Source organism: Heloderma suspectum, chromosome 4, assembly GCF_057233095.1.
Source record: "Heloderma suspectum isolate Gila_16-S chromosome 4, 16-S_ref, whole genome shotgun sequence".
NCBI lineage: Eukaryota > Metazoa > Chordata > Lepidosauria > Squamata > Helodermatidae > Heloderma > Heloderma suspectum.
In genome coordinates, this window is record NC_139461.1 from 82,001,131 (window position 1) to 82,017,635 (window position 16,505).

General features: G+C 40.3%; 1 protein-coding gene across 1 annotated transcript in view; it reads right to left on the reverse strand.

The window, feature by feature from the left end:
• Window positions 1-11,959: 11,959 nt before the first annotated feature.
• The window catches only part of DLGAP1 (DLG associated protein 1), a 430,241-nt gene continuing 425,695 nt past the window's right edge, over window positions 11,960-16,505 (reverse strand). The window contains exon 13 of the mRNA XM_084849805.1: window positions 11,960-14,775. Within this exon, the coding sequence (XP_084705931.1) occupies window positions 14,566-14,775 (210 nt within the window). The 3' untranslated portion in view covers window positions 11,960-14,565. The remainder of the gene's footprint in view (window positions 14,776-16,505) is intronic.

The following is a 16,505-nucleotide window of genomic DNA, read 5'->3' on the forward strand; positions in this document are numbered from 1 at the left end:
CAGAATTCTACTCATGGTTAAGAGCAACCCTTTCACATCTAGACAGGTCAAGAACTCTCTTGAGGAGGTAGGCACATCATTGTCAACATCTACAATCAAAAGATGGTTTTATGAATGTAAATACAGAGGCTTCACAACAAGGTGCTTCACTGGTAATGCTCAAGAACAGACAGGCCAGGTTAGCCTTTGCCAGCAAACACCTGAAAAAGCCTGCCCAGTTCTGGAATAAGATTCTTTGGACTGATGAAACCAAGATTAACTTGTACCAGAATGATGGGAAGAGAGCAGTATGGAGAAGGAAAGGAACAGCTCATGATCCAAAGCATGCCACATCATCTGTCAAACATGGTGGGGGCAGTGTTATGGCATGGGCATGTATGGCTGCCAATGGAACCGGGTAACTGGTGTTTATTGATGACCTGACCACTGAGAAAAGCAGCAGGATGAATTCTGAAGTGTATAGGGCTATCCTTTCTGCTCAGATTCAGCCGAATGCTGCCAAACTGATAGGACGCCACTTCATATTGCAGATGGATAATGACCCAACACATAAAGCAAAAACTACCCAAGAGTTTCTGAAGGCAAAGAAGTGGGATGTTCTTTAATGGCCAAGTCAATCACCTGATCTCAACCCAATAGAGCATGCTTTTCGCTTACTGAAGACAAGACTGAAAGCAGAAAGACCCACAAACAAGCAGCAGCTGAAGGCAGCTGCAGTAAAGGCCTGGCAAAGCATCTTGAGGGAGGAAACTCAGCATTTGGTCATGTCCATGGGTTCCAGACTTCAGGCAGTCATTGGCTGCAAAGGATTTTCATCCAGGTATTAAAGGCGATCCTTAAGTTTGAAATGATGTTGGTTTGTTCCATTACTTATGAGCCACCAACGATGGGTGTGTGTATGCCACTGGCTGTCCTTCCTGAATGGTTAGTGCCTCACTTTTGTCAAACCCACTGAATTACAGCTGAAAGTCCTGACTTCGCTCCCATCTGGGTGTGTTTCCTTTCAACTTCAATGTGGTGGTGTGCAGAGGCCAACTGCCAAAACAGTTATCCTTGTTCTAATATTTCTGGTCCTGACTGTGTGTGTGTGTGTGTGTGTGTGAGCAATGGAGTAACAAAATAACCGGAGATAATGTAGCTAGACTGTCTTACTGTTATATGCCCATCTCTCTCTCACCCAGTTTTCCAGTTCTTGCAGCTCTGCCTCTTTCTGGCCTTCTTTGCTTCCTTCTCCCTGTGTCTTCTACTCTCTTTCTCTGATTCTGCCTTAGGCTTTTTATCTCAAAATTGGGTTTTATCTCAAAATTAATTTCCCTCCTCAACTCCAACCAATCAAGGCAATTGTTTCTTCTCCACCGGTGCCCTACATTTTTTTTCCTAAGCTCTTCCCCTGACTTTCAGTTGAGCCTCCTGAAAACCCTTTTCCCCTCCTCTGCTGACATCCTTGCTTCATGTTTAATTAAATTTTTGATCTGAACTGCCTGCAAACCATTAGCTTCCTGAGCAGACATCCTGGCTCCTCCATTCTAATTAAACTTTTGGCCTTTTGACTAATACTGAACCACCACCACCCTTGATTTAACCTGATAGTATCCAAAAACAAAACTAAATTCAAAAATGGAGGACACTTCTGTTCCTTCACAGGCAGTCTACACAAGTACAGTAAATAAAATAAAAATGACACAGGTTTTCTAGTTCCCCAGAACCTTCTTCAGGCTGGATGATGAGCAACACACAAATACACACGGAGGGGGAGAGAAAGAAATGTCCCTGGACATGGTATAAAAGTCCAAGCCTGCATATTGTAAGACGAAGTGGAGTTGTTATGCAAGCATAATTAGGTTATACTCTACTGGGTGCAAAACAGATCTGAGGGTACTGGGAGAAAGAAACCATGGACACTCTTCCATCAAAATGGAAAAGCTAGCAGTTTTTTAGCTCTCTAGTTTTAAGACGTAGGTTCTTTGTAAGGTAGAGAGCAGGAATAAAGGCAAACGAGCTAATCCTTATATAAGCAAAGCTGAAGTTTAATTTTAGGTTGGGCACTGGGTCAGTAGTGGTGTGTGAGAGCAGCACTGGGTACCTTCAAAGATTAAAGTAAATCAAATGTAATCCATATCCTAAGAAAGCTGCTTAATGGTGAATAATTAAGCTTGATGTCTTACAAGTTAGATATCTCAATCACTGAGAAACAATGTAGACCATGTGCTATAAGACTTAGTATAATTAAGAAGAATACTTAATAAGTAACACTCAGGAGTGTGTAATGAGGGTGGAGAGGGAGAGGCATGTGTTCAGTGGTAGTATACATAGTTTGTACCTAGAAGGTTCCAGATTCATTCCCTGGCATCTCAAGTTGAAATGATCTCAAGTAGCAGTGCTGGAAAAGATCGGTGATTGAAACCCTGAAGATCTGTCAGAGTAATAAAGAACACTGGACTAGCTGGACCAATGGCTTAACACTAATACAGGCACAATCTAGGCCCACTGGATCATACAGCAGTTGGAAGCAGAAGTCTGGAACATACTGGTTTTAAATGATCATGCATGTTTTACAAAACACAACAAAACATAGACCAAAGTGGGTTGGATCCAACTTCTCTGTCCATTCTTCTCTCCATAAGCCCTCCATGCGTGCCCCAAATCTGCTCTGCAGGGTCCCCTAACCCTCCAGAGCAGATTTGTGTGTGTGTGTGTGTGCACAGAGGGCTGCATGGGGGAAGGGGAAATCCTTTCCACCAGCAGTTCCCTTCTGCTCTCAGGATGACAGCACTGGATAAAACCTAGTGGTGCTTCCTTGTTTCAGAAAGCCACAATTTCAAAGCATACCTTATTGAAAAAGAAATTTGGATTTGGCAACGCAGTGAGCACTCAGTTGTTTTGCGAAAGGGAAGCAAATAGGTAAGCTGAATAAAGACTCTATTTGTGCCTTTGTACGTGTGACCTCTGGACTATACTCCCTAGTCTGGAATAATCAATACCAATAGAAATTCAAAACGTTTTTCGGTGGATTGGATCCAAAGGTGCCCTTCCATTTGTAGAAAGAGTCTTCTTATAGAAGAGCTTTATTTTTTTACCCCTTGTCCTACATCATTGCATGAAAAAATGAAACTAAATCCAAATATATTCTTCTGCGCGTAGTAGTTCCTGTGGTAACATGATACTTGCTGCTGATCCTATTTGCTATGCTATTGCACAATCACTTCTCTTAGTGATTCTTAGTTTCAGAACAGTGCAAGTAGCTACTTTTCCTCCCATTGATGGTTGTTGTTTTTAGATCTGACACAGTGCTCAAGCACAAATGCACCAAAGACTTTGTTCAATAGGTTGCTGTCATGAATCTAATTTATAATAATGGTTTTGTTGCATATTCCTTACAAATAACTTATCAGTACATACAAATAGAACATATTGCTCTGCTACTTGTTAGCTTTGGAAGATGGAGTAAGTGGTGGTTGGCAGTTTTGCCTGAGATCCTTTGTTCCCAACTATCCTAAAAAATGAACTGGAAGGAAAACCTGTACAATGTGATTTCATCAGCAGCATACTGCATGTTAAGATCAAAGTATAATCTATGAAGAGCAGGTACTGAAACATTAACCAAACTTGGGGAATTTTATGCAGTTGCTGCTTAAATTTACAACACAGAGGTAACAGTATCATCCATACCAGGTGTAGCATTATAATTGCAAAATGTTACCTTACGGCTGATGGAAGATAAAAGTATATGCTCAATTATAGTTAACATCACTTTTCATCTCTCCTTTGAATTCGTGAATGTGAATCAGTGGTAAAAATGTGCATGAATGGAGTGCTGGCCAAAAGATTATGAAGTTCTGGCAAAATATTCCATACACACTTAAGGTAAAATAATTTTGGAGAAACATGAAATCCACTTTCAGCACTTGCACCAGCAGGCAACTTGTTCATGGTAAGCTAGGATTCTGACTTGCCATTTTGTGTTAACACAGCCAATAGGAATGTATCAGTTTTTGCCTAGGAGAAGGTTTTTTAAAAAAATATTTATTATATTTTATACTTTCTGATAGCTAAAGCTCTGTGGGTGGTTCATAATAATTACAACCTTAAAATATAACATGATAGAACATAATATAAATGTTTAAAACTTTGTAACTGCAGTATAAAACCAACATAAAAATAAAAACCAAAATAAAACCAAGCAGCAGTGCAAAGATTTAAAATACAGTAACAAATTTAAAAGCAACAAACTAAAACAGCAACAGAAAGAGATACTAAGGGTGCAATCCTATGTATGTTTAGACAGAAAAAAATCCTACAACTCCCAGCATTCCCCAGCTAAGATTGCATCCTAAAATGCCTGGGAAAATAAGGGAGCAATCCTATGGCCACTAGACACTGTCTAGAGGGCCATAAGATATGCTCCTTTCTGGGAACCAACCTCAGAGCCCACGCTCCGAGGTTGGTTCTTGGAAATCCGACCTCCCCCCTCATCTGCCCTGCCTCGGAAGCCGTGCGGAGAAGTCCCGTCCTCTGCACTTGGAAGACGAGCATGGAGCGACTGGAAAGGGGTGGGGCTGGGGACGGTTCTGGGGCAGAGAGAACGGAGCTGCGCATACGACACATCCTATGTGTAGTATGGCAGCTTCTTCTCCCAGTTGGGCCCCCTGCCGCTAGATAGCTGAAAACAGCTGTCTAGTGAATAAAACAAGGCAGGAGAGGCATGGAGGGAACACCCCCCCCCCGTGCCTCTCCTGCCTTGCTTAGGATAATTCAGACACGGCCACCTATCTAGTTAGGATTGCGCCCAAAGGTTATCACCTGGTGCCAACCCCCCCCCCCACAATGTAGGTGCCAGGCGAGCCTCTCTGGGGGAAGTCATTCCACAATTGCTGTGCCACAAAGGCCTTCTTTTTAGTTGCCACCCGCCTCACTTCAGTTGGCGGGAGCTTCTGGAGAAGTTACCGTATATAGCAAGTACGTCATTCAGAACCTACCTGCCAACAAGCCTGATAGTTATCACCTGGAAATGGGTCAGTCACATTCTCTGCCTTTGGGAGCTTTATTATAGACAGTTTTCCTTCAGGCAGCTGCAAAATGCTGTTTGAATATGGCTCTGGCTGTTGGCTTTATGGAGTTGTTGGTGGCACTAATCCAGATGTGTGGAAATGAGGTTAAGAAGGGGGTTAATTGCTCCACATTTGAGCAATAATTAACACTGGGGTTAACTCCTCCATCTAGGGAAGGCAGGGCCAACAGAGGTCTCATTTCTGCCCTGAGAGGAGGAAAAACCACTCAGTCACAGAATTTGCTAACAGTAGTAGAATCAACTTAAGTTAAGAACAGCAACTGAGAAAAGAATTCCCACCAACCATGGAAAAAACAGAGCAACTGAAAATTGGATGTGATGGGAGCCAACAGAGCTCTATCTACCGAGGCGGGCATCACATGAATGCATGTACTAAGACTCTCTAATTCCTTCACACAACAAAAGTCACCTAAAAAAAATGCAGGGTGGCACTGTTGGGTCCGCTCTCGAGTGATCAGAAGGACCCTTCATGGTACTTCCAACTTTCCATTCTTGGTCCGCAGAATTCCCTCACACAATGAGTAGCTATGAGTTGTCATAATCTCAGCACAGGCACCGATACCGGAAGACATTTTGTCCCCGTTTCAATTTGCAGGAGGAACATAAATCCAGCCTAAGAGTTATTTTAGCTGTGGTCTTCTGCTACCTAAATGCTTATATACTACTAAGGTGTGCTAGATACTTTAATGCTGTGTCCTAATGTAGATGGGAACAGTGCTGGACCATGGTGCAGCCATGTTGATGTTTCTATGCAGTATGGAGCAGGGGGAAGGTTTTTGATTAGGACCCATGTCAAGGGTAGGCATGATTGGGCACCTACCAAGTGTCTACACCCCAGTAGGGGCCCACTGACAAGAGTCCCTTAGACGTACTCCTCTTCATCATTGCAACCTGCTTGTTCACCTGCCAGACAACAAAAGCAGCAAGAAGGTAGATTCACTGAGGGAAGGGGGCCCATTGAGGGTGACTTGCGCAAGGGCCCTCAAAAGCCAGGAACCAGCAGAGTTCATAAGTCCAAAAGCAGCACATCTCTGCCTCGCTTGCCACTGTAGCAGCCACAACACATTTCTCCTACAGCAAGTAAAACTTTGCCCTGGAATTGAGTTTTCTTGTTCGTTAAACCATAGGATAAGAAATGTTAATCATGTTGTACAGCATGATAATATGCCTTGAGACATTAGATATAGACATCGAAGTGAACAAGTAATAAATGACTATAATGGAGCAAGTTTATGCATCACCTTTATTGACTTCAGTAACTCCCCTTGTTTTGGCACTACATGTGAATAGCCTTGAATGTTTTATGTTGTTGCTTTCTCTCTCAGGTGTAAAACAAGTGCAGTATTACACTTGTTAGTTTAACACTACGTTGCTTGAGTTTACACATTTTTTAATTTTACTCTGTTAATTCCGCTAGCTTGAAGTAGTGGAACAGTAATGATTTTAATGGATCTATTAAGCACGTTAATGCGATTTTATTGTTTTAGAATGTGTTTTACTATTTTGTTTTTATGTATGTATGTATTTATTTATTGCATTTATATCCCGCCTTTTTCCTCCTTAAGGAACCCAAGGTGGCATACATAGTCCTCCTTCTCCTCCATTTTATCCTCACAACAACAACCCTGTGAGGTAGGTTGGACTGAGAGTCTGACTGGCCCAAAGTCACCCAGTGAGCTTCCGTGGCCGAATGGGGACTAGAACCTGGATCTCCCTGCTCCCAGTCCAACACTCTCACCACTACACCACACTGTCTCTAAGCTGCCTTGTGGGTCTGCTAATGTGAAAGTCAAGGTATAAAGTTAGTAAATAACAAGGAATTCACATATTTTTCTAGAGCCTAAGTAAAATTTATTCATCCTAATCTTGACAAACTGGAGTGGATGATGTATCATGAAAGAAAATGTCCTGGTCCTCTTTCTAATAAAGAGTTGCTTGAATGTCAAAACCCCCCAAACAGGAGAGGTGAGGGGTAATGGTTAGAAGATTATTTTCCTCTATTTTTACTGTTTTTACTGTTCCCATTTTTATTGTTGCAGAATTTTATTGTTTTAAATTGTTATATATCACCTTGATGGATTTTGGCAGATAAGGCAGTATATAAATGTTAATAATAAATAAATGTATATTTACATTTATATCAAAGTATTTATAACTTTTTGACCCCAAAATACAAAAAAACCCAGGATGTTACATCAAACTCAGAACAACAAACCAAATTAACAGCTGAGCTATCATTAAAACCTCAGAGAGCAGACTCAACCCCATATCAAAATTGATTAAAAACTGAACAGGGCAAAAATGTCCCCACCGCTGGCTAAATTGAGCAAAGATGGTGGAGCCTCACCTCCTTAGGGAATTCTACATTTCAGTTTTGTCATACAGAAGGCCTTGTTCTGCATTCCTATCAGCCTTGCCTTTCTCGGTGGTAGGATACACAACAGGGCCTCTGAAGAAGACTAAACTGCAGGCAGGCTCCAGGAGTAGGAGGTGGTCTTTCAAAAATCCTGGCTCCATACCATTTAGGGCTTTATAGGTAAGCAGCAGCACCTTGAATTGGGTCAGCAGTTGATGTAAGACTGGTGTAATTTAGTCTACAAACGCACATCTGGCTGCAGCCCTTTGCAGTTTCCAAATATTCATCAAGGGTAGCCCCACGTAGAACCTGTTGCAGTAATCAAAATGATCCAAAGAGGTCACTAGCAGATTAAGATGAGTGATTTTGCTGAAATTTGTAATTATCTGGCTTGGTTTATGAATTTGTCCAGCTCATAATGCTTGGCTGTACAACAAAACAGTGCAGCATTTCCCCAAAACGTTCTTCTGCAGCTTGGAATGTTAAATACAATTTTGTGCATATGCAGTGTTCAACAGACCAGACACCTGAAGACAGCTTTGGCACATGAAAGAACGTCTGTCTTAGTTAACCCTTCACTCCTGAAGAAACTCTCATTGATTGCTGTGATCAGACCACCAAATCTATCAGCCTTTTCTTTGGTGAGTATCTTCGCTATTTGGACCACTTCTCTTGATTGTTTCTTGCACATGTTTTATTATGTGGTGATGGTCCTCCTGGATCTAAAACCCTCTGTTGTTCCTGGATATGTTAATTTTGGGGGGAGGGTTTGAACTTTGAAGTAGCCCTTTGCTGTGACTGGTGTTGTGGAGGTGGATGAAGGGCAGGTGAAACCAGACAGCAATTTCCAGAGGACATTATGCAAATGAGCATGGCACCATTAGTGCAGGTGCACCAACATTACAAGCCGGAGGTCCATTCCCAGAAAATGGGGCAGCTTTTTCTAAAAGCTCGTTAACACTACGTGTCAATAACAAGCTGATTCCGAACTGAGTGGAGAGAAAGCTTGTTCATCATTTATGATATTTTTTTCCAATCTTTTATAGCAAGGAGATATGGTGGATGTAGTTCTTTTCCAAGGAGGCATGATAATGATATTTAGTATCTTGATCAATTACTAACAAAATCTGTAAGCAGTTATGCATCAGCCTAAAGGTACAATGGGCTTTAAGAGAGTTAATCTTGTCCTCATTTGCATATTTTAAAAATTGGGCAACTAAAACTGAGACTATCAGTGCAACTAGATGAGCTGATGGGAGATAGATGACTGGCCCTCCTGAAATCTAAATGTCATTGTTGTGGGTCTGATTTGGATTGGGCCCATGGCAATGAGGGAGGGTGAGTTTAAGTTTTTCTCCCATGTCATTTTCCCAGTCCAAAGAGTTTCCTTAGAGCTATTTTCCCCACAGGCTAAACATGCAGTTTCTGTCCAATATTGTACCTGTATGTTGTGTCACACAGACGAAATAGCAGCTCCAGCATGGGCAATTTAGACTGTGAAAATGGCATTGATGGGGCAGAAGGACGAATCCATTATCTCAGTGCCATGGTGTGCTCTGAGTCAAGGAGTCCAGCAGCTTCATTTAACCTTAAAAAAAGCAACCCAGCAGGAGTTCCAATCACCTATCTCCAGTTATCTTGTCTAGTTTGGGCCTGAGTAAATCTCCCTTCAGCCATGGACACATTTAATAACCTTGAGTAAATTGTTCATATTTAGCTTCAGTTTCCCAGGATATAAAATGGGGATAATTAAAGCGCTGTTGTGAGGACAAAGTAAATACTCTAAGTACTTTGCACCTCAAGGATCATAAATAAATACTAAGCCATTTTTGTTAGTCATTGACCAAAGTACTAACTGGACTATGACCAGAGAATTAGTAATACTAACCTGTAATGCGTGTTCTTTGTAGGCCAAACTATTTTTTACATATCAAACACATAACAGTATCCCAAAGTATGTTTTGTATTATTTTTAAATTGAAAAGCAGTTGTGAAAAACAGTCAAATTGAAAAAAGAAATAGTAAATGCTGGGGGGGGGGGCAGAAAGGGGACTGCTTAATCCTTTCCCCTCTAGCCATTTTCCCACTCAAAATCCCCCCAGCTGCTTTTCCACAGATGGTACCTGGATCTTTTCCTTCATGGGTGTAATAGCAGGTGGGGGTAGATTTTGGGGGAAATGGCTGGAGGCGAAAGAGATAAGCAGCCCCTTCCATCCATCATTCCTCTACCTGAAGTCTCCATTATTTCTTTATTATTATTTTTAAAGGAAAAGGTGGAAGAAAATTGTGGCCCTAAACACATATATGCAGTGGAAGTTGGGAGGCTGCTCCATGTTGCATGAGCAATTCTCCCAAATGGTTCTGGTGTTTTTTTACTACATGATTGGAACCACAAAAAAGAGGGGGGGTTGTATTGCACCTTTGGACACTGTGGCATCTTTATGCTCACTAAGTGTTCTCTTATCAGTACTAAAGGAGAGCTTGAAATATTTCTTGGGAGCAAGGCATCAGATGCAAAGATGGCATATCTGAGCAGCTATACAGCCAAGGATTCACAGGGAACTCAGCATATGAGGGACATTGCTGATAAGTCTTTGTAGAGTCCATCTGAAATTCCACACTGTAATTAACCAAGAGGAACAGTCTTTTGTTTTGCCCTTGTATAAAACCCAGTCAAAAGGACATTTATTTTTGCAAAGAGGGAATAAGAACTTGTATTGAAAAGCCACAGCTCTTACAAGCAGTGCATTATTTATTTTATTAATTTGCTCTTTTTTACATTATGGGAAACATTAATCTATTTACATTTTTTTTTTGTCCACACACCAGATAGGTATATAATCCTATGAAAACCCAATTCATAATGCCACGCAATGCTCTTGATCCCTCCAGCTAGAGGTTTTGCAAGTTCTACCAGTTTTGCAAATCAAAAACATACTAATGATCATGACTGGGAATGCAGGTAGAATGCGAGTATGCCAGAGACTTGCATCTAGTTAAAATATGCATTATAAATTAGAAAAAACAAACAGGAAATTCACAAATATAAAGTTTAAATTAAAATGATAGTGCACACCAAAACCTTAAGGGAATATTCAATAAATAAAATGAAATATATTACAAATAACTTATTACTATTTACCTTTTCAATATTAAAATGTTTAATCCATTTTTTCATCTGCCATTACAAAAAGATTAAATGTATTTTATGGAAACGTCTGCAAAAAATATATTAAATACTTTAAAACTTTGGGTTTAGGAGTCCACACCCCTTTTTTATACCCTACCACCCAGAAACCCCCCAAGAGTTTTGTTTAAAAAGCCTGATAGCAACAGTTCTTCCACAGTTTGGGGCTTTTAAAAAACCACGTTCAAATTAGATTAAAATAATAAGGGGGTGATCCAGCAAAGTTTAGCAAGTTAAGGCGCAATCCTATGCAGATAGGTGGCCACCTCCAAACTTGGAGGTGACTGCCTATCCGATGCACGGCAGGAGAACCACGGAGGGGATCATTCCCTCCGTGCCTCTCCTGCCCTGCATTTATGGCTAGACAGCTGATTTCTGCTGTCTAGACGTGGGAGGGCGGAGCGGGGGAGGAGACCGCCAGACAACACATAGGATATGTTGTACCGGCATTTCTGCCCTCCCTGCCCTGGAACGCCCCCCGGAACGGCCCCTTTTGGCTGCTCCGTGCTCCTCTTGCGAGTGCGGAGCATGGGGCTTTTCTGCGCTGCCTGTGGGCAGAGTCTCCAAGAACCGACGTCGGAACAAAGGCTCCAAGGTCGGTTCCCGGAAAACCAGATATCCTATGGCCATTTAGCTGCTGACTAGTAGCCATAAGATTGCTCCCTCCATAGTGTTATCCTGTGCCCACTTACTCCTGGGAGTAAGTCCCATGGAACTCAATGGCACTTAATTCTAAGTAGACTTGTATAGGATTGAGGTATCATTAATTTCCATGGGAGAAATTTGAGCATAAGTCTCCCATTGAAATTAATAGGACTTAAAAATGCTTAACTTTGTCTGGATCATGCCTTACATGTATATTTTAAAAGTCTTTTTGTTTGTGAAGCTTGTTTATGGTGCTCTGGAATAAATCAATTCAAGAGGTCAACAAATGACGACCATAGGAAATAAAACTTCTGTTTCTAGCAAGTAGCTTGATTCATAGACTTGCTGTGCCAACAAATAAATAGACAGGATGGGGCTGCTGCCTGCTGCAGTACTGCAGTCTCTCAAACCAGATATCGTAGTCATATTGTATGCAAGTGTTGGGAATCTGGATACCAGCTGTGTTTTGCTGGAAAATGAGGAAGAAGTTACAATGTTCTGTCCATTCAAAGAAACCATATGAATGACTAGGGATCATGCTAACAGGTTCTTTTTTTTAATTTCATACCAACATTTTGATGTATAAATGCAACTAACCTAGAATATGTCACTTGGGCCCTGATCCTCAACAAATTTATCTAGATGCAAACCCAAAGAAAATCACTGGATCTTACTAGTAAGTAATTGTGTGCACACTCATGGTATATGAATCCATCATATTTATTGCATCATCTTAATACTATTATTTTCTAGCTGCTTGTCAACCAGTCTTAACTCCTGTTTCATGTGGTTCAAATAAACAGAAATATACCTGTGAAAATGCATTTTGTCTGGCTGCTATTCTCTGTACATCTTCATAGAAAGAGTTCTCAGATCTTTTAAATACATAGCATGGCCATATATTTAAAGGTGGGAATTGGCACTATGTAGACTGCAAACAGTGTGTGAACCTTCATTGTTACTACAATTTTTGTGAAAAGCATTCTTAAAGTAAAATAAAAATGACCCTAGCAAATACAGTGAAACTGAAAACCTTGCAAGTTGAACTTTCCATGTTCATTTCATGTGCCAGGTTACAGTGGATTTTTCATCATACTGTTTAAAAGTCTTGAAAATATCAAATTATTAGCCCTTTACTTGTAAAACACAGCAGTGATATTTTGTGCCCTGTTTATAAGCATATAGTTTGGATATATCAATGGCTTTGAGAGGTAGCACATTTTCTAGTGGTTTTACAAACAGTTTTTGAAAGTTTTCCTTGCCAGAACTTACCTCTCTCAAATTCTTGAATAAAATTAAAGCTAGCACCTGACTATGATGCTGTATTGTGTGATGTGTCCTGGCATGATCAATTGTTGTATATTTTCAAAAAAGGCCAGCTTTTTGATGGTAAGTTCTGATATTTTGAGATGCAAGCTACACAATTATGCCAACCATGCAGTTAAGGGTTCCACAGTTGGAATGTTTTAACAGTAAGGGCACTGAAAGCCAACTCTGGTAAGATGCAGAGTATAAATTATCTAGTCAGTTTGTGTACTTTGTTACCATAGCATCTCTTGTTTATAGGGTAAAGATCTCTTGATTTTGTGACAAATGAGGGCCACTGCCTGCCATGTTCAACATGGGTGCCCACGTGGGAAAAGTATGCTCCAAAGAACAAATGGGCCAAATTTCTTAGCGTGGCACTCAGGAGAGCACAAAAAGGACTATATGCAGCCCACATCCATAATTTACTGACTTCAGTCAACAGAGAGCCTCACAATTGATTTTGGCAACAGGCGGTAGACCAGACCTTGCAACAAAACCCACCACCTCCACAAGGGCATAATCTGATCGTTCTATAGTGCCTTACAACCCTTACCACCAGGGCTCATATCATATCTGGTTTTTGTCATGCATGCTAGTGGGATACTGGATGCCATCCTTAAAACTCTGTGGTGCCTAAAAGGTCATCACGCTCTTCACTAGCATGATAGTTTGTGTAAAGATGGCATGGTATGAGCAGATAGTTCTTCCACCAATTCTGCTCCAAGGATTGCTTTCTAGCATTGATTTCAGAGGGTGTACAGTTATGTATGGACTTTAAAAACAGTTCTGCAAAGAAAGGGATGATCCTCACCAGCTGGCATTCTGTGGCAATTTTTTGATTCTGCAAATTTAAGTCTTTTCTATGTTAGAGAGGACACTGAAGGAGAAGGTGTGAAGCATTTGATGAAAGCAGTCTGACTTATAGCGTACAAACATATATTTCATTTACAGCATTTCAGCAACAAATGTCTGTGTGTAGATGTGCAAACTCTGAAACTCTTACCAAGGTTAGGACATCAACAAAACCAAGGCTGTTTTTTCCTCTTTCCTGTGCCTTTTTTAAACTGATGTAATCCATCAATTACAATCGGAATTGACAATATAGTACAATCTTAAACATTCTTCCTAATTAGTCGGACATATGCATTTCCTTAATCAGGTATGTTTTCATCTCATCACCCATTTTTCCTTTTTATTGCCTTGTAAAAAACAGATCCCACCCCCCCCTTGGAAGATCAATTTTATGCTCCTCTGCTGATCAAAAAGAATTCTGAAGTGAGATTTCAGGAAATAAGAATGAGGCAGTTTCTGCAGCTTCAGGTCTCTCCTCATGGGATCATTTACACTTCATCTGCAAGACTCACTTTAACTTTTACTGCAGCATGCCTATTTCCCCATCTCCTTCCAATTTGTCAGGTGAGAAGGTATGATTTCTGAGGAATGAAATAATGTATGCCATCTATATATTTTTTTTAAAACCCAATAGTCATATAAAGAAGGAATTCTGAGCTGGAGCTCTTTTGTCATTAATGAGGAAGACGACAGAATCCTAAAGTTTTACCCTGCAATACTGGATTTCCAAAATACCATATAATTTAATATTGCTGTACACTAGATAACAGACTAGCTTTCAGGACCAAGAATTAATTGGTGCATCTATTGTACGTGTGTGTGTGCGTGTGTGCGCGCACGCGCGCGCACACAAGAGTGTTCATCTGTGTGTCTGTGGGATTCTTTACATGAGGCGAGGTGGCAGCATCAGTACATTTTGACAAAGCATTAGGTTGACATGGGCAAACCTTTAGAAAGCAAGGGGTGTTAGCGAAAATCTCTTGGAGGATTGACAACTACGCCACAGAAGTGTTACTTCATTGGGAGAGAAGAGAGAGATAAAGGGAGGGGGGATACAAATACTTATTGGTGTCTCTGAGCATGGACCTAGAAGGGCAGATTATACAAGAGATGTTTCTTGCCATTAAGAGTCCTCCTGGTTGGATCCCTTCATAGCCTGGTCTGGGCTTCGGGGATGTAAATCTCAATGCTTTCGGCGCTTTCAGTGGCTGAGTTCTGACGGACAGACGCAGCTCGTTTGGCAGCCATCAGCCGTTTCCGGGCCTCCTGACGCTGTGAGCTCTCCAAAGAGCGTTCCCGTATGAGTGGCACCTGACCTTTCGATGGCTTCTTTGGCACTGGAGGAGGGGCCCTTCTCTCCTGATCAAAGCAGAAGGTTAATGACATTATACAGCTTCTCAGGGGAAAATGAAAAAAAAAAAAGGAGGGGAGACAGAAACAAAAATAAACTAGGACAGGTCAGGAGTTAGAACACACATTTTTACCTAAAGTTTGTTAGTTCTTATCTGTATTGTTTTTCCTCTTCATCAGTATTCAAAGACTCATAAAAATAACATAATCTTAAAGCAAAAAAAAGAAAAAGAAAAAAGGATGGCACCAGCAGCAGTGCTAGTTCTCCATGGGTACAGTGTATCAGCTACACGCCTGGTGCCGAAAAGGGCTGAAGCTCCCACCATTAAACACGGCATGTGAGTCCCTCTGGGAAATCTAAACTCCTCTTCCTGGTACCAGGGATTAGAAAGGAGAGCATCTTAAACAGAACTTAGAATCGCTGCTTAATACAATGTCATAAATCTAAGATACGAGAAAGCTACTATGTAATTAGCCCACCTTCACCCAACAGTTAATAAAAGTCTTGGGATTTCTTTATAAATTTGACTCACCATATTAGAATAGTATGTAATAGGTATGAAAGACACATATAATGAGGTTTTTACCCCCTCCTCATATACAGTATACATACACAAGACTAAATGGGCTTACAACACTGAGGACTTAACGGATATATTTCACACAATCATATGAACTAGCAGCCTGATGTTAGTTATCACAGTAAGAATTTAAAAACAAAATGAAAAAGCGCATGTAGTTAGCAGTGGCTATTCCTAGTAAGATGATACACTTTTTGGGTATTGCTATAAAAGTGCTTTTTAAAGTGTAGCATTATGCTGAGTTAGCACCAGAAGTTACCAATTTAATGACAAACCCAAATGCAGGGGCGGGGGGCGGGGTTTACTTAAAAATAATTCTAAGAACATACATTAATCATTGCTTTGGCATCCAAAGATAACATCATTAGCAAAGAGAAGAGGTATATATACACATGCTATATATATATATACATACACACACACACGTATATATATACATATACATATACATATACATATACACATACATATATATATATATATATATATATACACACACACACACACACACACAGGTGGGTATCTTCAGAGAACAATGTATGTTACATCTAGACTGCAGGACACTACAATAAAAAGTGCATATCTGTAGCCTCTGATTTTTTTTTCCCCACTGTATCACCTTGCATCTTAATCATGCTGTCTTAAAGAAGGGATTATTCATTATGTTAAACTACATACGTTTCATTCTAATTTTCTCATTGTAGATCAAAACAACTTTAATTGATTGAGTTGTAAGGTTATTTTAACTTAAATAAATTTGTTCGAAACATTACATTTCTTTTGCATGCAAAGAGTGATCTATACTCTTTACCCAGGTTTAGGATGAAGGATAATAAGCACAAATACAAAAATATGTTCACAGATATTGTCCATGTCTTGTTTAAATATGGAAAATTAACAGTTAATTTAATTTAAGATTATAAGCATTAACCTAGCAATACCTTGGTAACTGTGCACCACAGACCCTTTATACTCCCATTTCAGGTTGTAGAAACATAATATGTAAAAATGCTTCCTTTCGTTGAGCAGGATAGTTTTTCATTACAATAATATTTTAATGAAATATTCTTAATGCTGGAAACAGAAACCTTTTGCCTAATGAGGTATTTTGACACCTAATGAAAAATATTTGGTTTGTAGGATCATCAATCATTTAGA